This window comes from Erinaceus europaeus, chromosome 3 (assembly GCF_950295315.1).
Source record: "Erinaceus europaeus chromosome 3, mEriEur2.1, whole genome shotgun sequence".
Lineage (NCBI taxonomy): Eukaryota > Metazoa > Chordata > Mammalia > Eulipotyphla > Erinaceidae > Erinaceus > Erinaceus europaeus.
This window is the reverse complement of record NC_080164.1, coordinates 16,321,440-16,347,281: the sequence shown is the minus strand read 5'-3', so window position 1 is coordinate 16,347,281 and position 25,842 is coordinate 16,321,440. Positions and strand designations below refer to the sequence as shown.

The following is a 25,842-nucleotide window of genomic DNA, read 5'->3' as shown; positions in this document are numbered from 1 at the left end:
TCCTCTGTCTGGAATGTTATTTCTCCTCTTCGGACTCCCTTTCTCCTACCTAATGTCTAATAATATCTCGCACATCATATAAATGTCAGCTCCTCAAGGCAGCATCCCCTAAGCCACCTCATCATACCCCAAAATAGATGGAGGACCTCTGTTTCCTCCAATTACACAATGTAGTACGTCCTATTCATAGCAATTAGCTAACTCGATAATTATTCCAGTTTGATCTTTTTATTTGCTTGTTTGATGGCTACGTATTAGCCCAACTAACTGCTGCAAATGGGACCGGGTGGTGGTGCACCTGGTTGAGTGCACGTTAGAGTGCACAAGGACCTGGGTTCGAGTCCCCGGCCCCCACCTGCAGAAGGAAAGCTTTGCAAGTGGTGAAGCAGGGCTGTAGGTGTCTTTCTTTATCTCTCCCTCTCTAGCTTCCCTACCCTCTCGACTTCTGACTGTCTCTATCCAATAAATAAAGATAATAATAAAAAAAATTAAAAAACAAACTGCTGCAAGTATGGTGATCCTTAAATCCGTCTGGCCAGGATAGTCCTTACTTATGATTTTTGCCAATCATGCCCAAATTTACTTTCAGATTTTACTTTTTTTTTTTTTTTGTAAAGTTACAATGAAGTGGGGAGGATTTGAAAGCTCTTGAATTGGTATTACTAATTTCCACCACTACTAATTCTGCCAATATCTTTCGCAATAGTTATATGAAGCAAATGTATTATGTGAGTAGTTGTTGCTTTTTCTTTTTCTCCCCATTACTCGAAAGGGAAAGATGGAAATACAGAGACACCTACAGCTCGGTTCCACAGTCATGAAGCTTCCCCTGCAAGTCAAAAGCAGGTCCTTGTGCATGATAAGATTCGGGTTCTACCCGATGGATGAGCCACCACCACCTGGCCCCACAGCTGTTGCTTTTACAGACGCACAGCTAACTGCAGAGATGGCCAGAGATAACCGCCAGTCTCTTCTAGCCCTTCCTTCACAGATGCAAAGTAACTGACACTTCTCTTCCCGGCACAGCAAGCCGATACCATGTATAGTGAAAGTATAGCCAAGTCCCTCTGGTCTTAACAGATGCTGGTAAGAGAATGTTTGAGGCCAGCTGTCTCAACAAGATCTGAGATGGTATCAGGTCCCCAGTCCTTAGAATAAATGAAGAGCCTGGAAAACAATGTGTGGGGGCAACAGTACACTGTATATGTGAAATGCGCACAGGCTGTCTTTTCAGTTTACAGAGTACAGTTGCTTCAGCTGTAAGGATTTTTTTTTTTTTTAAATATATACTTATTTTATGAGCTGAACAGGCCAGGCATCACTCGACCATATGTGGTGCTAGGGACTGGATCTGGGGCCTCACACACAGAAGTGTAAGTCACCTCTCTGGCATGATTTTATCATTTATTATACAGTATCTATCTACAACTAACCTACTGGGTTGTCAGAGAAGTAGTGGTGCATTTTTACATAGAAAAACAGGACTAGGGAGACAGCATAATGGTTCTGCAAAACATTTTCATGTCTGAGACTCCAAGTTCAATTCCCAATACCACCACAAGCCAGAGCTGAGCAGTGCTGTGGTAGAAAATAAAAATAAACAAACATAAAAAAATACGTATCATGACTTTTCCGACAGCCCAATATCTATCTTGCAGTTAAGACTTCTGAACAACAGTGCATTCAGAGGAAATTTATGTTTAAGTGATTAAAAACTAGGCCGGCAAACTAGCTCACTTGGATAGTGCAATGCTTTGCACTGAACGAGACCCAGGCTCTAGCCCACACATCACTGCATTAAAGAAAGCTTTGGTGCTGTAGTCTCTTTCTCTCTCTCTCTCTCTCTAGAGGAAAAAAAAAATTAAGTGATAACACTGACATAGAGAAATATGTGGTCCAGAAGGTGGCGCGGTGGATAAAGCAGTGGACTCTCAAGCATGAGGTTCTGAGTTCAATCCCCAGCAACACATGTACCAGCAGAGTGATGTCTGGTTCTTTCTCTCTCCTCCTATCTTTCTCCTTAATAAATAAACTATTTTAACAAAAAAGAGAAATACATGAAAAAGCATTAGCATTTAACTTAAAAGGTAGTATTTACTTTACTATATGGAAGAAGACAATCAATAACACATGTATCTGGAAATGAGGCTTTTTCAAAACATTCTGTGAAGCATAACTTAATTTAGATCAAATTAATTTACTTTTCAATTCCAAGTTCTCATCATTAATCTGGTTTCACTAGCAGAATTTCAAAGAGAATACCAACTACATCACTGGGCCAGATGGTCGTGCACCTGGCCGAGTGGATATTACCCTGTGCAAGGACCCACATTCAAGCCCCTGGACCCCAGCTGTAGGGGACAGATTCACAAGTGGTGAATCAGGTCTGCAGCTATTTTTCACTCTCCCTGTCTTGTCTCCCTCTCCTCTCTCAATTTAAGTGACCCCCTGGGAGTGGTGGGTTCATGGTGCAGGCACCAAACCTCGCCAATAATTCTGATGGCAATAAAAAAGATCTTCAGATGGGGCCAGGTGGTGGGCACACCTGGTGCACACATTATAGTGCACAAGGACCCAGGTTCAAGGCCCTGGTCCCCACCTGCAGGGGGAAAGCTTCATGAATGGTGAAGCAGTGCTGCAGGTGTCTCTCTCTATCTCCCTTTCCCCTCTCAATTTCTCTTTGTCTCTATCAAATAATAAATAAATATTTTTAAAAAAAAGATCTTCAGGTTTTGGAGTTTTTTTTAAGTGATGTTCTATAAAGAAGGGAGTGTCAAATTAAGACAACAACAATTTCCAAATAATATATCAACTCTAAAATAGAATTTAGAGGACTGCAGAAAATCCACTCAAAAACTACAACCAGGGCCCAGAGTCAGCTCAGAGATACAGAACAGACTTTACCATGTGCAAGGACCATGGACAAAAAGCAAAGCTTCCCAAGAAGTTAAGTGGTAGTGCCTCTGCTGTCTGACTGAAGGTGTGTGTGTGTGGGGGGGGGGGGGTTGGTTCAGGGAGTGGTGGAATTGCTCAGTAGTGAAATGCTGTCAAAGTCCAATAGCCCAAAAAACACAACAAAAGCAAACAGGACATCAAAGAAGGAGCTAATAGATATATGACCAAAACACAAGGAATGTTATGCCCAGGTCATGAATTTTTTTAGGGGTGGGAAGACAGTATGATGGTTCTGCAGAAAGACTTTCCTGCCTGAGACTCTGCAGTCCCAGGTTCAATCCCCAGCGCCACTGTCAGCCAGAGCTGAGTGGAGCTCTAGAGAAAAAAAAAACTAAAAATAATACTTGGTATTTTAAAGTTCTGCTTTAATGAACAGGCACATTCATTTTTAAGAATTAAGCTATTTCTGAAAATATTTTAATAGACTTAGAAAGTATGAAATATCTGACAATTAAAAATATCCCAACACTCTAAGGAGTGTTCCAGTTTAGATGTTAATTGCCTGGGCACTCCATCCATTAGGCACACCGCTGTATTATCCTTTGTGCCCCAAGACTCAGCACCGTGCCTACAGCAGCTAGAGGGCATGCATGCCGCTGACTCAATAGTTCGCCCCTCACTATTTCCAGCAGGATTCCTCTAGGTGAGCAGACCTCACTCGGAAGAGGGAATCCCCACCTGACTCAGTCGGAAGAGGGAATCCCCACCCCCACCTGGCCTCTGACATCTATCACTATTTCAGTCAGACATCCTCAGTTACTAGCTGCCCAAGGCAGAAATCTTCTGTTGTCGTTGATCTTGCGACGAATATGTAACCACTGGGTGAGAGAGAGTATTTTTATTTACAATCAGAGCACCAATCAACTTTGATTAATGACTGGTGATGCCAAGGATCAAACCTGAGACTTCTCACGTGCAATCCCTTTTTTAATCTGAAAATTATCTGATACATGCTGTGAACAAAATCTAACACTGTTAAATACATTCTGATACAATGAATTGGAAGTGAAAGTAAAAAGTACCTCCCTCTATGGTGTGTTCAACATCAGAAACCACTTATCACATGCCTAGCAAGATTAATATGCTTTCAATTAAGTGTTAGAGTATTTTGATCAAATTCTTTGGCACATTACAATTCCAAACTAGTTATTTCTTCCTAGAAAATTAGAGCCAGCCTATTTCAAGTATGGAACTTCTTCAGATCCTTAGTTATTCAAAAAGTGAACACCTACAACTAACTAGTCCTCAATTTGCTCACTAGCAACATGGAAATGTACAAAATATTCCCCAGAGGGCTACCGTGAGAACAACTGAGTACTAAATATAAAATCACTTTCTGCAATGTCAGGTACACAGCAGATGCTCAATAAATAATTTCCTCTTTCTCCCTCCATCTCAGTGAATTCACAGCATTCACATGCAGGTACTAACTGAAGCCAAATAAATGTCAAGTTCTTGCCAGTAAGCTTGGAAAACACTGGCATCAGAAGTTACCTGTTGGGAGTCTGGCGGTAGCGCAGCTGGTTAAGCGGACGTGGCGCAAAGCACAAAGATGGGCGTAAGGATACCGGTTCGAGCCCCCAGCTCTCCACCTGCAGGGGAGTCCCTTCACAAGCAGTGAAGCAGGTCTGCAGGTGTCTACCTTTCTCTCCCCGTCTTCCCCTCCTCTCTCCATTTCTCTATGTCCTACCCAACAACAACAACAAGAATAACTATAACAATAAAACAACAAGGGCAACAAAAGGGAATAAATAAATTAATTAATTAAATTAAAGAATTAAAAAAAGAAGTTATCTGTTGGGAGTCAGGCGGTACTGCAGCTGGTTAAGCGCTCGTGGCGCAAAGCACAAGGACTGGAGTAAGGATCCCAGTTCAAGCCCCGACTCCCCACCTGCAGGGGAGTCACTTCACAGAAGATGAAGCAGGTCTGCAGGGGTCTCTCTTTCTCCCCGCCTCTCTCCATTTCTCTCTGTCCTATCCAACAACAACAATAATAACTGCAATAAAACCACAAGGGCAACAAAAGGGAATGAATAAATAAATAAATAAGTAAAATATAAAACATAAAAAGAAGTTCTCTGTTCCTACCTCTCATTCTAACCATTAGTGTGAAGAGTGCTCAGCAAATAACCATGGTGGGGCACCCTGAACTGCATATGCTATGCTACCCCAATCAAGCCATGGCGATTTTTTCTATTGTGGTAAAAAAGAAACACACAGAATTCAGCACTTTAACCATTTTCAGTGTACAGTTTAAGAGTGTTAAGTATATTCACGCTGTCCTGAACAGCTCTCCACGATGTTTCTCAAGATTTTATACAGCGCTAAGAAGTGAACCAAGACCTCAAAAGTACGTGTGATAACACTGAGCTGCCTGCCTGACTCAATTACTATATACTGGGCTATCAGAAAAGTCATGACACGTTTTCACAGAAAAACAGAGAAGTATGTCCTGAGTTTTCGGACAACCCACTATACTGACGGTGAGAGAGTGAGGTAAGAGGGACAAAGCAAGCAGAGACAGGAGAGAGAATGAGACATACCAAAACCTCCAGTGCACCACCTACGGAGTTCCCTGGTGCTGTCTTCAGTGCTCCCTTGTGGTAGCAGGGATCAGCCCAGGGCGTCACATGAAAGCATGTCCTACAATCTACTTGTGGAATCAGCTCCCAGGCTGCTCTCCAGGACTTCTTCATTGCAGAACTGCAACTATATGCATTAAACAACTCTTCCTGGCTCCCTCCAGCCCCTGACTATGGTGACTAACACTGCTGAAGACATGGGTACGGGGGTCGGGCAGTAGTGCAGCAGGTGAAGTGCATGGCACAAAGTGCAAGGACCAGCCTAAGGATACTGGTTTGAGGCCCCAGTCCCTGCAGGGGGGTCGCTTCACGAGTGGTGATGCAAGTCTGCAGGTGTCTCTCCCCTTCTGTCTTCACCTTCTTTTTTTTTTAAATTTTATTTATAAAATGGAAATACTGACATGGCCATAGGATAAGAGGGGTACAATTCCACACAATTCCCACCACCAGAACTCTGTACCCCATCCCCTCCCTTGATAGCTTTCCTATTCTTTATTCCTCTGGGGGTATGGACCCAGAGTCATTATGGGGTACAGGAGGCAAACTCCGGCTTCTGTAATTGCTTCCCCGATGAACATGGGCATTGGTTGGCAGGTGATCCATACTCCCAGCCTGTCTCTCTCTTTCCCTAGTGGGGCAGGGCTCAATTTCTGTCTTATCCAACAACAATAACAATAACAAAAACAAAGGCAACAAAAATAGGGAAAAAATAGCCTCCAGGAGCAGTGGATTCATAGTGCAGGCACCGAGCCCCAGCAATAACCCTGGAGGAAGAAAAAAGAAAAAAGAAAAAAACATGGTACAAGAAGTGGTCCAGTAAGTTCAACATACTTTTATATTGATATTTCTATCTACTCCACCAGGATAGAGTCCAAGTAGAAAGAAATTTCTTCGATTCATTCATTACCCCAATAACTATCACATCTTTCGTGACTCAAAACACACAGTGGGGACTCAAACATTAGCTGAATAAATGAATTACCATGTTAATAAAGCAAAAAAAAATTACATATACACAAACTTCTCCACGGCCCAGGCAGTGACACACCTGATTGAGCAAATATATTACCATGTGCAAGGACCTGGCTTGAGTCCTGCTCCCCACCTACAGGGGGAACACTTCACAAGCAGTGAAGCAGGTGTGCAGGTGTCTATCTCTCTCTCTCTCTCTTTCCCTATCTCCCCCTTCCCTCTCTTAACTTCTGTCTCAATCCATAAAAAGTAATCATTTGAGAGAAATCTTTTGAGACCTGCTCCTACTTATATATCCCTAAATTAGTGACACTGGCCCACCCTGTCATGGCAGCATCGGAATCTGAGGCACAGATCTAACCCTGCCACTCACTACGTGGCAGCCACCTACAGGGATACAAGCTGACTGCCAGGAACACGAAATCCTTCACTGCTGACACCACATCATTTCTAAACACTTAACACACCAGACACAAAAATGTCAGTAAGTAGGGGCCTCGTGGACTGAACTTTACTCTGTCTAATGGAAAATTGTGTAGATAAGTTTAAAAAATAAAGTAACTGAGGAAGTTCACCAAGACCATACAGCTTGAGGAGGAAGGAGTAAAATACAGTTATTTCTGTGCATTATTATTTTTTAATTACCATCAGGGTTACCCCTGAGGCTCGATGTCTGCAGAATAAATCTACTGCTCACCGTGGTCTCCCCCAGCCCCTCTTTTTGAGACAGACAGAAATTGAGAGGGAAGGGGAAGATAAGATACCTGCAGCACTGCTTGTGACATTCCCCACCCTCCCACCTCCTGCTTGCAGCTGGGAACCAGGAGACTAAACCACATCCTTGTGCATGGTAGTGAGTCTGATCTACCAGGTGCGCCCTGGCCCCTAATCAAGTCTTTTAACATCACAGGAGATGGAGAAGTGAAAGCACTGCTTCAGTACCTACAGCACAGGGATCAAACTGGAAATCCTACACATGCCCGTTTGGGGCTCTACCAGTTGAGCAACTTCGTTATTAGTACAACCTTGGTTCTCCAGCCTCAGAATCTGTATCGAAATCATCTAGAGGGCTCTGTCAAAATACAGATGAAACCGCATAGTCAAGGAGTTTCTGATTCAACAGACCACTTAAAACTGCATCCTGGGAGGTGATGCAGTGGATGAAATATTGAACTTTCAAGCATGAGGCAACTAGTTAGATCTTCAGTAAAGAATATACCAGAGTGTCACTAAGGTTTGTGTCCTCCCCACCCCTCTCTCATTAATAGATTAATGAAACTTAATAAACTTGTTAAAAGTCAACCAAAGTCCAGGAAAAGGCAAAATGTCTAAGAAAGCACTCCACATAATAGGAACATTTTTATGGGGTTATGGTAACGTAGCCAAGAACAGGCAATGTCAAGGGTGACGTTGCTATCCCCACCTGAAGGAATAGCTGAAAGGGAAAACTGTGTAAATGCGCTCCTGCTGAAGTTGGAAATCATTACACAGGAAAACCAAAATCTAGGACCAATGATAAGAGCATTCCATTTGTATACCTGGCCTCATCAACAACCTTTAAAACCGCACCTGTTAAAAAGCACACCCTGGGGAGCTGGGCAGTAGTGCAGCAGGTTAAGCACACATGGTGCAAAGCACAAAGAGCTGCGTAAGAATCCTGGTTCGAGCCCCCAGGGAGCCGCTTCACAGGCGGTGAAGCAGGTCTGCAGGTGTCTATCTTTCTCTCCCCCTGTCATCCCCTCCTCTCTCCATTTCTCTCTGTCCTATCCAACAATGACGACATCAATAATAACTACAACAATAAAACAAGGGCAATAAAAGAGAATAAACAAACATTTAAAAAACAAGCACATCCTGGAGAAGCATCAAAATGGGCTCAAGAGGAAGTCAGGCGGTAGAGCAGCAGGTTAAGCACACATGGTGCAAAGCACAAGGACCAGCGTAAGGATCCCAGTTCGAGCCCCCAGCTCCCCACCTGCAGGGGGGTTGCTTAATAGGCATTGAAGCAGGTCTGCAGGTGGCTATCTTTCTCTCACCCTCCCTGTGCTATCTAACAACAACGACACCAATAACAAGAACAATATGCGGTCCGGGAGGTGGCACAGTGGTAAAGCTTCGGACTCTCAAGCATGAGGTTCAGAGTTCTATCCCTGGCAACACAGTCTGGTTCTTTCTCTCTCCTCCTATCTTTCTCATAAATAAATAAAATATTTAATAATAATAATAATAATAACAGCAATAACTACAACAATAAAACAACAAGGACAACAAAAGGGAAAATAAATATTTTTTAAAAATTTTTAATGGGCTCAAGAAATGTGTGCAGCTAAAGAAAGCAGTGGGTTAAAGCTGGGGCCCTAATCGGGGAGTCCTGAGATTCCCAAACAGACATGATGGGTCTAGACCTCGAATAAATCCCTCTCTCCATTGTTACCAGTCATCTCTATCAGGAACAACAAAACAGACCCCTTTGTGGGCCCCCATAGGTCCTTGCCCTCAACTTGGATCAACAATGGTAGAGAATGTACCATCCTCCAAAGGGAGGCTGGACAATATACTCTATGCTACACCTGAGGAAGATGGATCCTGATATTGGGGCAGCTTGGAACGTTCCTACTCATGACCACAGAATGTGAGCTCAGACCTAGAGGGATGTAGATCCCTGTAGATGACCACAGTGACCTTGGGTCCATGCTCCCAGAAGGTTTAAGAATAGGAAAACTATCGGGGAGGGGGTGGGATAGAGTTCTGGTGGTGGGAATTGTGTGAATTTGTACCCCTCTTATCCTATGGTTTATTCAAAGTTTCATATATATGTATATATATATATATAAATAAAAGAAAGCAGTGAGTTAAATCAGTGGGTGATCAGAAGTCATGACTTTTTTTTTCTGTTCTATGCAAAAATGCATTGTGACTTTTCCAACAACTCATTACAAAAAAGTCCTGTGGTTTGTCATGTCTACACAGAGACATCAAAAGGAAAATTTTTTCTTAAAGATTTATCTATATATGAGAGAGAGGGAGAAACAAGAGAAGCAGGGCATGATTCTGATACATATGACGCCAGGCATCAAACTTGGAACTTCATCTTCAGGAGTCCAACACCACCTCCCAGGTCACCATAAAAAAATTAAAAATAAAAAAAAATGCAGAAAGAAAATTAAAAAAAAAAAAAAACTAAATGAGAAGTCATGCTATTATAAAACATAATTTAGGGAGCCAGGCAGTGGTGTACCTGGTTAAGCACACACATCACAGTGCACAAGGACCCAGGTCCCCACCTGCAAGGGGACAGCTTCATGAGTGGTGAAGCAGAGTTGCAGATGTCTATCTCTCTCCCTATCTCCCCCGCGTCTCTCAATTTCTCTTTCTCTATCCAATAATAAGCAAATAAAATAATTTTTAAAAATTTTAGTTGCACTGGGATTTATCTGGCTAATTCTGGAATTGTTTTTATTCCCTTTAGCCCATATTAACCACTAGTCAAAAACACCCTTACTGAGTGAACAGCGCATGCATCTCCTAATTTATTTACCTATTTCACAAAAATAATTTCTTTTTTTTTTCAGTATTAAGAACATGGCTAGCTTCCTGCAAGTCTTTTCTTTTTTCTGGAAGTCTATATTAAAGTTGGCATATCTTAATACATCAACAATTATATTGATGTATTCACTTTTAACACTCTTGCCCATTTCTCATGTACATATACACAAATATGCATACACAAAAGATGCAAAAGCACTGCTAGATATTTTTATTCATATTTATCCACTGATACCAAGTTTAAGGCAAAAGCACTGTTTAATAAGATTAAAGATATATCTTAATGCTTTTCAGTCACCAAGTTGTAGATGCTACCATGATGCCAACCTGTAACTTCCCTGGGCAGACAATCTCACCGATGTGTCCTGGAACCCCACCTCCCCAGAGCCCTGCCCCACTAGGGAAAGACAGAAACAGGCTGGGAGTATGGCTCTACCTATCAACGCCCATGTCCAGTAGAGAAGCAATTAACAGAAACCAGACCTCCCACCTTCTGCACCCCATCCTTGGTCCATACTCCCAGAGGGATAAAAAAAATAGGGAAGCTTCCAATGGAGGGGATGGGATATGGAACTCTGGTGATGGGAATTGTGTGGAATTATACCTCTCTTATTCCACAATCTTGTTGATCATTATTAAATCATTAATATTTTAATTAAAGTGAGAAAAAAATCGATTAAGGATAAAGAAGCAGGGGCAGAGGGTAGATAGCATAATGGTTATGCAAACAGACTCTCATACCTGAGGCTCCAAAGTCCCAGGTTCTTTTTTTTTAAATTTATTCCCTTTTGTTGCCCTTGTTGTTTTACTGTTGTGGTTATTATTGTTGTTGTCGTTGTTGGATAGGACAGAGAGAAATGGAGAGAGGGAGGGGAAGACAGAGAGGAGGAGAGAAAGATAGACACCTGCAGACCTGCTTCACCGCCTGTGAAGCGACTCCCCTGCAGGTGGGGAGCCGGGGTTCGAACCGGGATCCTTATGCCGGTCCTTGTGCTTTGCGCCACCTGCGCTTAGCCCACTGCACTACAGCCCGACTCCCCAAGTCACAGGTTCAATCCCCTGCACCACCATAAGCCAGAACTGAATAGTACTCTGGTTAAATAATAATAAGGATAAAGAAGCAGAACTCAATATTCACACTCTGTAAGGGTAAATGTTCACTAAGCTTCAAACCAACAGCAAGATACCTTAACATTTCAGGCCAAGCACTCTAACATATGGTACCTGTTGCAATCCTCTAAAGATTATGAATTTGCTGAATCATTTGTTGTTCAGAATACTATAAAGTAGTGTACCTCAAGAGCATAAGACTCGGATTAAGCGCACGTGGCGCAAAGTGCAAGGACTGGCATAAGGATCCTGGTTCAAGCCCCCAGCTCTCCACCTGCAGGGGAGTCCCTTCACCTCCAGGAGCCGTGGATTTGTAGCACAGGCACTAAGCCCCAGCAATAACCTGGAGACTATATGTGTATGTTATGAGAGCGACACCAAAGCTCTACTCAGCTCTGGCATATGCTTTGCTGCTGAGTTATCTCCCCAGTCCCCAAATAGGGTTACAGGCTGTTTAAGACAGCCAGCTAAATGTAATAAGGGACCAGTACTTCACTAGTACTCTGGTGTCATTTAAAGGAAAGACCTTTCATTTAGAATTATAATTCTTGCTGATTTAATTATAAAAAGGCAGTAATTTTGTTTTATAAACAAAGTGTGGCTAGTCATAAGTTTTAGACTTATGCTCTTTTTTAATATTATTTTATAATATTTTATTTATTCCCGTTTATTGCCCTTGTTTTATTTTTGTAGTTGTTGTTGTTGTCGTTGTTGTTGGATAGGACAGAGAGAAATGGAGAAAGGAAGGGAAGACAGAGGGGGGAGAAAAGACACCTGCAGACCTGCTTCACCGCCTGTGAAGCAATCCCGCTGCAGATGGGGAGCCGGAGGCTTGAACCAGAATCCTTAGGCTGGCATGCACTTTGCACTGTGTGTGCTTAACCTGCTGCGCTACCGCCCAGCCCCCATAAAAATTTTGTTAAAAAAATTAACACTAAAGGGAGTTGGGCAGTAGGGCAGCGGGTTAAGCGCATGTGGCGCGAAGCACAAGGACCGACATAAGGATCCCGGTTCGAGGCCCCAGCTCCCCACCTGCAGGAGTCTCTCTCTCCCCCTCTCTGTCTTCTCCTCCTCTCTATTTCTCTCTATCCTACCTAACAATGACATCAATAACAACAACAATTTTAAAAAGGGGCAACAAAAGGGAAAATATATAAATATTAAAAAATTAACACCTAAACAGACTGGAAGATAGCACCATTGGGAGCACAAAAGGCTGTCATGCCTGAGGCTCAGAGGTCCTAGGTTCAACCCCCAGCACCACCATAAGCCTGAGATGAGCAGTGCTCTGGAAGAATAAATACAAGCAGACATACTCAACAGTAAAAACTCACAAAGCAACTAAAAAACAAGCAACAGAAAGGAAAACACATTTTATGTTATTTATTTAACAAGAGAGAAAATCAAGAACTAGAACATCACCCCAGCATATGCAGTGTTGGGGCTAGAACTCTGGACCTCAAGTATCCGGGTTCCAAGCACCACCGAGCCAGCCATCTCCTTGGCCAGTGAGCAGATGTCCAACAGAGGACATACGAGTGGCAGATAAGTACACTAAAAGGATGCCGCAAGGCTGGGGAGGTGGTACTGTAGATAAATATTGGGCATAAAGCATAAGGTCCCAAGTTTGATTCCTGGCATCATACATACCAAAGTGATACTTGGGTTCTCTCTCACATTCTTTTTTTTAAAAATATTTATTTATTTATTTATTTATTCCCTTTTGTTGCCTTTGTTGTTTCATTATTGTTGCTGTTGATGCCGTCATTGTTGGATAGGACAGAGAGAAATGGAGAGAGGAAGAGAAAACAGAGAGGAGGAGAGAAAGACAGACACCTGCAGACCTGCTTCACCGCCTGTGAAGCGACTCCCCTGCAGGTGGGGGTCACATTCTTAATAGAAAAATCAATCTTGGTTCCAGGTGGTGACACACACCTGATTAAATGCACACATTACAGTGCACAAGTTCAAGTGCCCAGTCCCCGCCTACAGGAAGAAAGCTTCACAACTGGTGAAGCATATCTGCAGGTATCTCTCTGTCTCCCTCCCTCCCTCATCTCCCTCTCCCCTCTAAAGTTCTCTGTCCTATAGAATAAAATAAATAATATCTAAAAATAAATATATTATAAAAAAGAAAAAGAAAACATTTAAAATATAAAGTATTTTTCAATATATCTGGTCATCAGGGGAATGCAAATTACAACTACAAAATTATTAAAATATACTTATCAGAAAAGCTAGAAAGGGACCAGGTGGTGGTGCACTGGTTGAACACATATGCTACAGCGCTCAAGGACCTGGGTTTGAGCCCCTGGTCCCCGCCTGCAGGGGGAAAGCTTTGCGAGTGATGAAGCAGGGCTGCAGGTGTCTATTTTTCTCTCCTCCTCTGTCTTCCCATCTTCTCTCAATTTCTCTCTGTCCCATCCAACAACAATGGCAGCATCAACAACAATGGAAAAAAGATGGCCGCCAGGAGCAGTGGATTCATAGTGCAGGCACCAAGCCCCAGTGATAACCCTGGAGGCAAAATAAAATAGTAATTTTTAAAAGTACAGCCATTCTAAGCAGTTAGTTGTTTATAAACTAAATATACAGTTAACCATATTGGACATTTATCCCACAGAAAAGAAAACTGAAAATTTACACAAAAGTTTTCATTGCAGCTTTATCAGTAACACTTATAAAAAATATATAAATAAATATTTAAAAAATTCAAAAAAAAAAAAAAAAGAAGAAGAAGAAGAACACAAGAGAGGAAAGTGCATTTGTTACCATGCACAAGTACCTGGGTCGAGCCCATGGTCCCCACCTTCAGGGGGAAGCTTCAGGAGCAGTGAAGCAGTACTGCAAGTGTCTCTCTTTCTCCATGCCTGTTCTCTCTGTCATATCAAAAGAAAGTTAAAAGATGTATCAGAAAAATGGAAGGAGGAACACAAGGGCTTCAGAGAGATAGCTCTGCCCCGCCACGTAGCTGTAGCCCAGGTTCAAGTCCCAGTGTGACACAAAAGGTGCTGTGGGATCAGAGGAAGCTCTAGTTGTGTATTTCTTCCCCTATCTGAAGGAAAAATTGGCCTGGGAGCAGTAAAAATCACACACGTGTGAAGTCCCAGCAAGACAGACAGACAGACAGACAGACACACACACACACACACACACACACACACACAGTCAGGGAAATAGTTCAACTAGTGAAGTACAGCACTTACAAGCTGGAGGGTCACTTTTTTTTTTTTTTTTTTTAACCAGAATATGCTCAGCTCTGGCTTATGGTGGTGCAGGGGATTGAATCTGGGACTCTGGGGCCTCAGGCATATCCTCTGTGCATAACCATTATACTATCTACCCCCACCTGGATCACATTTCAATCACCAGCACTGCATATACTGATGTGGTTAGGATGTAAAGCTCTATCTTATACGAAATGAAATATTTTACGCACATGCAGATACACACAACACGATCTTTGTCCCCTGGAACGCTTCAGGACCTTGACTGTAGCGGTAGCTACATGAGCCAGTCTATGCGCGCATTAATATTGTAGAGGAGTTAGTGCACAGACACTTCTCTCTTTCTGCAACAGCTGGGCAAATCTGCTATGGGCTGGGTAGATAACATGATGGTTATGCGAAAGCTGGGCAAATCTGAATCAGCTCGGTATACTGCATCAGAAGTCAGTATCTTGGCTGTAGTGTTCCACTAGTTTCACAAAATGTTACCATTTGCAGAAACTGGGCTAACTGGACAGAGATCCCTCTGTATTATCTTTTGCTACAGCATGTGAATCTGCAACTGCCTTAATAAAGCTTTCAATTAAAAAAGTCGACAGAAGCACTGCTATTGATATGAAAGAAACAAATCCGCCTTGTCCCCTGCTCTGGTTTTGATACACTGCACTTTTTGGTCCCCAGAATAACGGCTTTTCCGTATTCTAATGTTTTACAACCTTGGATGCTCTTTTTCTGGGTCATACTGGAAACTTAGTGTTCCTTTACCAGCTGCTGTTTTCCTCAAAAATTTATTTGGAAAAAGGGATAAACACCAAGCAATCACTTTTGCTAGCAATCTAAAATACAATGTTTTCAAAGACAACTCTTTTCTCATTTCAAATTTCCCTTCAGATTTTTTTCCACTAAAATTTTATGCATCATCTCAAAATATTTTTTTTTTGTTAAGATTTTATTTATTTATGAGAAAGACAGGAGGAGAGAGAAAGAACCAGACATCACTCTGGCACATGTACTGCCGGAGATCAAACTCGGGTCCTCAAGCTTGAGAGTCCAAAGCCTTATCACTGCGCCACCTCCCAGACCACTCAAAATCCTTTTCTTAGAATCTAGATTTAAAGAACTTATTCCAAGGCCGGCAAGACAGTTCATCTGGGAGGGTGCCTGCTTTGCCATGCAAACCATGCAGACTCAAGCCCAGCCCCACTGCACTAAGGGGAGGTTGGTGCTGTCTTTCCCTTTCTCCCTCTGATTCCAATCTGAAAAAGTCCCCTGAAAGTGGGGACCACGGACTTGAACCCTGGTCCTTGTGCATGGTAACAAATGCACTTACCTCCCTTGTGCTGGGCACTGCTCAGTTTACAGTGATGCTGGGGAACGAACCTGGGACCTTTAGTGCCTCAAGCAGAAGGGCTTTTTGCATAACCATTATGCTATCTATCTCTCCAGCCCACCCAGTTTCCCTAGTATTTTTTATAACTATATCTATTCCCTTCCTTGCCTCCAAAACCTTGCTCTCCTCTTTAAATTTTTTTAAAATTTTGCCCATCTGTATGTATTACATAAATTGAGTATTTCAGGATAGTTTTTTTTTATTGACTTTAGTTCATTTAATATAATTCCCTGAAGATTTCATCTAAATTGAGTGTGATGTTGTGTATTATGTAGTGTTTCACCTGGAGAAAAGCACCAGTGATTAAAAAAACACCATCATTAGTCATTTGTGTGAAGGCCACAAAGCCAAGGCCTTCACTAGACTTCATCAGTCTATGGGTTCCCACGTTTCCTATTAATCTCAACACCATCCGTGGTGCCTTTAGACTTTTCCTAAATGACTGAACAGCTGCGGCAACCTTACAGTTAACAGCTGAAACAGATTATCAGGCTGTTTCATTCATTCTTCTGTTTTGCAACCACATAGGAGTTACATACAGTATCACCTCTGCCTCATTTGTACACTACTAAAAATAATAATGGGGGAAGAAGGTCCCAGGTTCGAGCCCCTGCTTCCCACCTACGGGGGGGGAGGGCTTCAAGAGTGGTGAAGTAGGTTACGGTATCTCTCTCTCCCTCTCAACCTCTTCCTCCCCTATAAATTTCTCTCTACCTTTTCTATATGCAAAATAGAATGAAAGGAAAAAAATGATTTTTTTAGAGCTGGGAAGACAACTCTGCCTTTTTGAGCACCAACCTACATGGTAAAAGTCCCAGGGGCTACAGGTTCAATCCCCAGCACCACCACATGCCTAGAACTGGTCAGTGATCAAGTGTTCCCTCTATTCTTTCTCATAATAACTTTGTTTTTCATTTTTTAAATCTTTATTTGTTGGATAGAAATTGAGAGGGAAGGGGGTGATAGAGAGGGAGAGAGACAGAGAGACACCTGCAGCACGACTTCACCACTTGTGAAACTTTCCCCCTGCAGGTGAGGACCAGGGGCTTGAACCTGAGTCCTTCCTTGCGCATTGTAACATGTGTGCTCAACCAGATGTGCCACCACCTGGCCCCATATCTTTTTTTTAAATATTTTTTAAATTTATTTATTCCCTTTTTGTTGCTGTTGGATAGGACAGAGAGAAATGAAGAGAGGAGGGGAAGACAAAGAGGAGGAGAGAAAGACACCAGCAGACCTGCTTCACCACCTGTGAAACAACTCCCCTGCAGGTGGGGAGCCGGGGGCTTGAACCAGGATCCTTATGCTGGTCCTTGCGCTTCACACCACCTGCACGTAACCCGCTGTGCTACTTACTGCCTGACTCCCATATTGTCATTCTTTAAATTGCAAAATACAAACAACCTAAACTAACCCCTTGATATTTGGTGCCAAGAACCATTACTTCCCATTTATTTATTTTTAAATTAAAAAAAGCAATGCAAATATATTTTTAAAATTGAAGTTGAAAAGTAGGATAATTATCATATCATCGTATCTTTCTGTGTTTTGTTTTTGTTTTTGAAAGAGAGAAGCCAGAGGGCATTCTGGCATACGGGATGCCTTGGATCCAACTGGGAGCCTCAGACAAGCAGTCCTGTGTTCTACTAGCAGAACTATTTCCTTGCTCATTTTCTTCCCCAAATAATGGCATTATCACAGTGAGAAATACATCAAGTAAACAAGATTAGATATAAATTCTTTTTTCCAAAGTTAATCCATTCTCCTAGTCTCAGTTTCCTGACTCTTTAAAACTCATTGTAGGGGGGGCCCAGGGCAGAGGACATGACAATGTGGCAAGGATCAGAGTTCAAGCCCTGGCTCTTCTCACCTATAAGGGAAAGCTTCAGGAACAGTGAAGCAATGCTACACAAGTATCACTGTCTCTCTTCCTCTCTATATCCCGCCTTTTCTCTCAATTTCCATGTCTATCAACAGAAATTTGCTTTCTAAAAAAACCTGCCATTTAAATCACTTTAACTACGGGGAAAATCAAGTAGCCTAAACTTTGCCCCTTGAGTGAGCCATTTTTTTGTTTTATTATTTATTTATTTTTGCCTCCAGGGTTATTGCTGGGGCTCAGTGCCAGCACTACGAATCCACTGCTCCTGGAGGCCATTTTTTCCTATTTTTGTTGCCGTTGTTGTTATTATTGTTATTGTGTTGGATAGGGCAGAAAGAAATCGAGAGAGGAGGGGAAGACAAAGACGGGGAGAGAAAGATAGACACCTGCAGACCTGCTTCACCGCTTGTGAAGCGACCCTCTTGTAGGTGGGGAGCTGCAGGCTCAAACCAGGATCCATACTCCAGCCCTTTCGCTTCGCACCATTTGCGCTTAACCCACACACCACTGCCTAGACTCCTTGAGCCATTTTTTAAGACAGTAGTGAAATGGCATTAAATATATTCATTGTTGGTAACAAAGCTACGTTTTTGTTTTTTCTTGCCTCCAAGGTTATCACTGGGGCTAGGAGCCTGCACCACGACGAATCCAGTTCCTGGAGGCTTTTCTCCCCCTTTTGCTGCCCTTGTTGTTTTATTGTTGTGGTAATTGATGTTGTCGTTGTTGGACAGTAAAGAGAGAAATGGAGGAGAGGAAGACAGAGAGGGGAAGAGAAAGACACCTGCAGATCTGCTTCACCACTAGTAAAGCAACTCTCTTGCAGGTGGGGAGCCGAGGGCTCCATCCAGGATCCTTACGCTGGTCCCTGTGCTTTGAGCCGTGTGCGCTTGACCCGCTGCCTGACTCCCTTGTTTTTTCTTTCCATCTTACAAAACTGAAGTCTTAGTGGTCTGGGAGATGGCGCAGTAGATAAAGCATTAGACTCTCAAGCATGAGGTCCTGAGTTTGATCCCCAGCAGTGCAAAGTGATATCTGGTTCTTTGTCTCTCTCCTCCTACCTTTCAAATAAATAAATAGTCTTAAAAAAATACAACACTGAAGTCTTATAATCCTTAAACAACTCCCTACTTCCCCCTCATTTACTCTCCACCATTCTTTGTTTCTATTAGTGTCAACTTGAGGAATCACACAGTTAAGTGTATAATTCAGTGGCATCCATGATATTATATAACCATCCTGACTTCCTCATTTTTCATAGTGAAGCGATGTTCCCATTCAGCAGTAACTCCCTACAACCTAGTTCTCAGGTCCTGGTAACCACAGTTCTACAGAGAAGAGCTACACCTAGAAGTGAAATTACCGAATCATAAAATGCCTTTCTTCCCCCCCACCAGGGTTATCACTGGGGCTTAGATCCTGCATGGCAGATCCACCACCCACAGTAGCCATTTTTTCCTTTAAAAAAAAAAATCTAGCCACCTCTCTGACCCAACCAGTTCTTATATGGAGGTTAGTGTAACCATCTCCAAAGTGTAGCAAAACCACTGGTAAAGACAATAAAAAGGGTGTTTTCATTATACCTCTCAGGAGCTGGGCAATGGTGCACCTGGCTGAACGCAGATGTTACACCATTTAGGGGCCTGGGCTTGAGCTCCCGCTCTCTACCTGCAGGGTGGAAGCTTCTCAAGCAGTGAAACAGGTCTGCAGGTGTCTATCTCCCTATCACCTCCTTTCCCCTCAATTTCTTTCTTTCTCAGAAAAATAAAAATGTATTTAAAAAAACAAGTCATGGGGGTTGGGCGGTAGCGCAGCAGGATGAGCGCATGTGGCGCAAGGCACAGGAACTGGTGTAAGGATCCCAGTTCAAGCCCCCGGCTCCCCACCTGCAGGGGAGTCGCTTCACAGGCGGTTAAGTAGGTCAGCAGGTGTCTTATTCTTTCTCTGTCTTTCCCTCCTCTCTCCATTTCTCTCTGTCCTATCCAACAATGAATGACATCAACAACAACAACAATAATAACCACAACAAGGCTACAACAACAAGGGCAACCAAAGGGGGGTAAAATGGCCTCCAGGAGCGGTGGATTCACCGAGCCCCAGCAATCACCCTGGAGGCAACAACAACAACAACAAAAACAAACACAAGCCATTATGCCTCTCTCCCAAGAACCTTTCCCAATTTAATTTCTTACATGGAACCAGAGACATTTTTTCCCAATGGAAGATAACCCTATGGAAAAAATGAGCAAGTCTAGGGGTGAAGACAAATTAATGAGATGAAGTCACACATTCAGCAAAACAGTCCACTAGAAGCTTCTGTTTGGGAAGATATTCATGAATCTACTGTATGGTTTCCTGTATGGTTTCCTACTACGGAGAGTTATGGCCAAACTAACTAGACTCATTCATCCCAAATCACTTACACACTTTAACAAAGCCTTTCAATCTTAGAATTTCCATGATTAGCTTTACCCTAAAATTACAGGGTTACCCAAAAAGCTCACATTCTTCAGTAATTTTATCTCAATCTATTTTGCATCTAAAATGCTCAGAAAGTAGGTAGAAAAACATTAAAACTATCTCTATGTTAGAAGATGCTGGTAATAGCGCCTAACTGTGTGCCTGCCTTCACTCATGTGCCCTTCAAACACAGGGACTCTTAGCAGTTATCAGCTAAAAAAGGGCAAAAATTTCTTCCCTTGTGCTTATATTCCTACTGCCCTTGGATTCACTTTGAGATTGGTGTGTGGAACATATCAATAATTTATCTTTGCATCTGTGTCTGCAGTGCATCTGACCATAAATATCATACATAACTTCTGATACAGACATGTGAAAACTGAAAACATTAGAAGGCCAGAGATCTACTTCAGAGACAGAGAGCATGCTCTGCATTTCCAAGACACTGGGTTCCATTCTCAGCAACAAACAACAGAAAGTGTAACAAAAAAATTAAGTATTTATATTGAGCAATATCATAAGCCCATTTCTTGCTCAGCCAGGGAGGTGGTACAGCAGAACACAAGACTTGCATCGGCAAAGCCTTTGGTCCCCAGCACAGCTTACGACAGAGTGATGCTCTGGTTTCCTCTCTCTCTAATATGTGTGCCTATTTTTAGCGTATCTTTTAAGAATCAGTATGGTAAGTGACTGACATGACAATTAGTGAAATAATGTGCCTTCTTGGCAGTTAGACCTTTCAGAACGTGTGCAAAGTAACCACTACTTCAGGAGGTCTGGGGCTTGAAGATGGCCTGCTGGTAAAGCACACGCCTAGCTCTCTGCACCAGGCCCCAGGCCCAGGGTCCCACTCATGCAGCAAGTATGCACAGGGAGCTCCAGTGCTACGGTACTGCTCCTCTCTCTGGGAAAAATTAAGAATGGGAAATTGGGGTGAGGAGGCTGCTGAGTGGCATTTCACATGCTTGAGCCCTGGGTTCTCTCCAGACACTGCATCAAAAAAACCTCAAGGGGGTTAACATTCAAGTGACAACTCAAATGTCAGCATTATTTATGACTGAAAACCATACTAGATTTTTAAAAAGTGAAAAATGTCAACAAAAAAAATTAAATGTCCTAAAGGTAGTATAAATTCCAACTATTTCTAGGCAACTGAACATCGGCCAGCTGGCTAGCTCAGGCTGTCTAGACACAGACTAGACACAAAACTACTGAGTGCTTGAAACGTCTCTAAATTTAAATTAGAACACTAAAAACATATAAACTAGCTCAGCAATTTTAAATCCTGATTACACAACAAAATGTTAACTGAAATGAGTTAAATATTATTAATTTCATTTTTATTATTTTTGTGACTGCTAAATTTATGTAAAACAGTACTCAATAATTAATAAATATTTTAATTATCTATGTGATACACATTTTTTAAAGGTTGCATTTATTTACTCATGAGAAGGATAAGGCAGGGGTAGATAGCATAATGGTTATTATGCAAACAGCTCTCATACCTGAGGCTCCAAAGTCCCACGTTCAATCCCCCACACCACCATAAGCCAGAGCTGAGCTGTGCTCTGGTTAAAAGACAAAATAAAAAATAATAATTTCTTAAAAAGAGAGAAAGCTAGGAGGAAAGAGTGAAAGAACCAGACATCACTGGTACATGTGCCACCAAGGACTGAACTCAGGACCTCATGCTTGAAAGCCCAGTGCTTCATCCACTGCACCACCTCCTGGACCACTGTGATGCTCATTTCATTTCCTTGGACAACACTGTTTTAAGACAACAGTAGCCAGAGGAAATAACACAGTGGTTTACACAACAGAGGTCCCAGGTTCAATCCCTAGCAGCAGCATATGCCAGAACTAAGCAGTGTTCTGGTCTGTCTCTGTCTGTCTCTCTCATTGTAATAAAATAAAACATTAAAAAGCAAGCAAGAAACCTCTTCCAAAGCAAGGAGACACACATTTCTTCAAGAAAAAACCCCATCATTAGCATGGAAGATGGTTAAATTAAGAAAAAAAAAATTTAATAAACACTTTGGATGACAGTAGGCTCCTAAACTTGCACACAAAACTAATAATGTGGGGCCAGGCGGGAGTGCACCTGGCTAAACACACACGTTACAGTGTGTAAGGAGCCGGGTTCAAGCCCCTGGTCCTCACCTGCTGGGGGAAAGCTTTGAGGTGAAGCAGGGCTGCAGCTGTCTTTCCCTTCCTACCCCCCCTCCCTTCTCAATTCCTCTGTCTCAATCCAATGATAAAAAAAAAACTAATAGTGCAACGAGTTCAAGTTGTACTTTAAGTTTTAACTTATGTAAGTAGTCACCTCTCAGCTTGCACCATCAAAATATCAAGCATATGAAGTATCTTTACATCAAAATATGAAAGTTTCAGGTTACCGCAGTACCAGATCTGGGGGGAGTATTGAGTGCAGGCCGCTCCATGCCCAAAGTATCCTGCTCAGTCACCACTTCAGCGACAGAAGGATCAGAGTCTATATGTAGCAGATATGCACTGGGACCAAACAGTATGCCTGGCACTGTGCTAAGAGACTTTTACTTTCTTCGATCCACAAAATCTTTACAACTACACTATGGATCAGGTACTGTCACTAAATGTTTTTTTTAAAAAACAAAAAAACCCACCGAAGGGCCAGACAAGTAACTAACTCAGCAGCAGAGCACAGGACTTGCACGGCTGGGACCTGAGCAGAGCTCTGTTCTGTCATTCTCTCTTATTAAGTGAATCAGTTTTTGTAAGAAATAGAGAAACCCAAGCAGACCGGTGAAAATTAACTTGCCAAAGTCCCACAAAGTAACCTGTGAAACCAGGATTCCAACCCAGCATATCTGTGGGATCCAAAAGCACCACATATTGCCCCAAGAAGAGAAGCCAATTGCTAGCAATTCACAAGACAAGGCTAAGTGTTGGTTTGTATCCACTACATAAAGGCTTGAGTAAGACAGAGGTAAGCTCTGTCTCCCTGCCCCCCTTACACACCTTTCTCTGTGGCAGGTTAGCGCCAACAACAGTTGTCTCCCTGGTCTTACTCCAGGTTTGCTCTGTGCTCCCTTTTCCACAAAATCCAGAGCTCATTCCTGCTCCAACTCCTATCTGCCCTTCAGACTTCATCTCCACGCAAGCCTATTCAGCCTCCCTCCTCCCTCTGTTCACCCTTCGTGGCACTTTCCACACTAGATTGTTCCTCGAGCCATTTGTCCCCAGCGTCTGAAACAGTACCTAGTATCAGGTGCCCAGTAAATATTTGCTGGTCTAACCACCTGACCCACCCAGTCACAGCTAAAAGTGGAATACTGAAAGCTAACTCAGAGGAAGACCTAGCCCACAGGCAGCAAACAAGTACCAAGTTTCATGAAATTTATGAGAGGTGAAGAGAATGGTAAGATAGCCAGGAAAGAATTACAGTGATACTTCCCTCCCCGGGGAAAAAAAAAAAAAAAAAAGAGGAGAGGTAAAATCAAAATCTATTTAACATTATCCCCTGCCCACCTGAACTTTAGTATAATTTGCTTTGTAAGACCGAATTTGAGCAAATTATTAGAGAAACTAGAAAAATACTTGCCAGGAGCTATCAAAAAAAAAAAATCAATGATTTCAGTAATGCTGCAAAACTGTCTACAAGTCGACACAAATTGAAATTCCTTGAGTCCAAAAGACTGCAGATACTTCTGTATGAAACAAGCCAGACTTAGAAATGGATGTCATCGCAGGGCCCCAGGGCTGAGCGCCCTCTGAAGACGTCGGGTGTGCGGGTGAGCTGGGGCGGGGGAGGGGGTCCCACATACACTACTCATTTAACACCGTCAGTGATGATGCCCCGACATTTTCTAACCAGGGTCAAAGGGGACTTTCCTTTCTTCAACGGGGAACTGGCTTAAAAAAGGTCACCCCTGAGCTCGCTCTTCCACGCTAAGTAATTCTGAAACACAACACGGGATGCGTTACAAGCCAAGGCTCGGACGGGCAACACACATTCCTCGAATGGATGGACGGCACGAAATGAAACAGAAAGGCGAACTGAAGCCCATCGCAGCCACCCCGGCCCCGGCCCCCCAGACCACTGCTTCTGCTGGCGGCTCTGCAAAAAAGCACAGCGGACAGGCGTGCCGCCCAGATCCACCCCGAGCGAGCGCCGAAGGTTTGACACATGCACGGACCAGTCACTTGCCCCCCCTCGAATTTACTTGAACTCCCCCCACCCCACCCCCGAGCCCCCAAGCCCGCCCTCGCGCGGTGCCCAAGCTCAGGCCATATGGAATCTTCCCTGCGCCCTCCAGGCCGGGCCTCTGGGCCACGCGACCGCCAGTTTCCACCCCGCCCGCTGCAACTCTCCCTGCCGGGTCCCCGGCGGACCGATCAGACCCCGCGGCAAGCGCCAGGCTCAGATGGAAAAGGCCAGCCCGATGGCTCCGAGCAGCTCTGGAAGGCGGCGTGTTTTGCAGCAGCAGCAGCAGCAGCAGCAGCAGCAGCAGCAGCAGCAGCAGCAGCAGCAGCAGCAGCAGCAGGAGGAGGAGGCACCGAGAGTGGGAGACTGGGGCAGCCAGGGACCCGCCGGCCGGATGGGGAGACCCCGCCCCGGCCCGCTGGGAGCCGATCCCCTCGGGGACCTGAGCCTCGGGCCGGGGCCGGGACTCCCCGAGACAAAGGCGGGGGTTCCGGGAAGCAAGATGTCTGGAGCGGCCCCCGCGGCTCTTACCTATGGTGGAAATGAAGGTGGTGTTGAAGGCGTCGTCCGAGAAGCGGAATAGGACGCAGGTCTTGCCCACTCCCGAGTCCCCGATCAGGAGCAGCTTGAAAAGCAGGTCGTACGTCTTCTTCGCCATTGGGAGGAGCGGCTCGGGCTCTCGCCGCCGGCGGCCCCAGGGGATCGGGCCCTCCTCGCTCTACGGCCAAGTCCGCGCTCGGGCCGGGGGCACCCGGGAGCCCGGCGAGCGGCGGGCGCGAGCGGGCCGCGGGCGACCTGCGAACGGCCTCGCCCAGGAAGCCCCGAGCCGGGCGCGGGGGGCGCGGCGTCCCGTGCGGCCGAGGGCGGCGACCGCAGCTCCGCAGCCTCTCCCAGCCGCTCCGCCCGGTTCCGGGGAGTCGGTCGGGACAAAATGGCCTCCCCTCCCCCCTCGGGGCTGCTCGGCCGGGACGCTCCCACGGGCGGGCGGGCGGGCGGTGTCTGCCGTCGGGGGAGCGCGGCGCGCGCGACGACCGTCTCTCTCTCTCTCTCGACCTGGAACTCCGCGCCGGGGACGCGGCGACGGCAGCGAAGGACGACCCCCGAGCCGACCAGCCCAGCTACATAGCCACAGGAAGCCGAGTCGCCCCGGCCAGAGCCACCTTTCCCCGTGCCCTCTCACGCCGGCGTGCGCGCTGCCTGAGACGCACGCAAGGACGTACGCCCGCCCTCCCCTCGCGCCCCGGCCCTGCGGGCCGCCTCTGCGCACGCGCGCCAGGGGCCGTGGAGCCACGCGGGGGCGGGGCGCGGCGCTCCGGGTCTGGGAGCCTCGCTCTGAGGCCCGACGGAGACAGGAGAGGGGCGGGGCGCGGGAGGGCGAGGCCGCGGGCGCGCTCCCAGGGGCCGGCTGATAGGGTGCGCGAGTGGCGAGCACGCCCCGCGGGGCGGCGCTGCGGGGGACTGCGCAGGCGCGGCGCGCTGGCGTAGCCCCTGGGCACGGCCCCCGTCCTTCCCCTCGCGGGCTGCGGTGCGTGGGG

At 44.7% G+C, this 25,842-nt stretch overlaps 1 protein-coding gene across 1 annotated transcript in view; it reads right to left on the bottom strand.

Moving 5' to 3' along the window:
* Nucleotides 1-25,544, bottom strand: part of RAB10 (RAB10, member RAS oncogene family) — an 88,296-nt gene extending 62,752 nt beyond the window's left edge. The window contains exon 1 of the mRNA XM_007532598.3: nt 24,839-25,544. Within this exon, the coding sequence (XP_007532660.1) occupies nt 24,839-24,965 (127 nt within the window). The 5' untranslated portion in view covers nt 24,966-25,544. The remainder of the gene's footprint in view (nt 1-24,838) is intronic.
* Nucleotides 25,545-25,842: the final 298 nt, after the last annotated feature.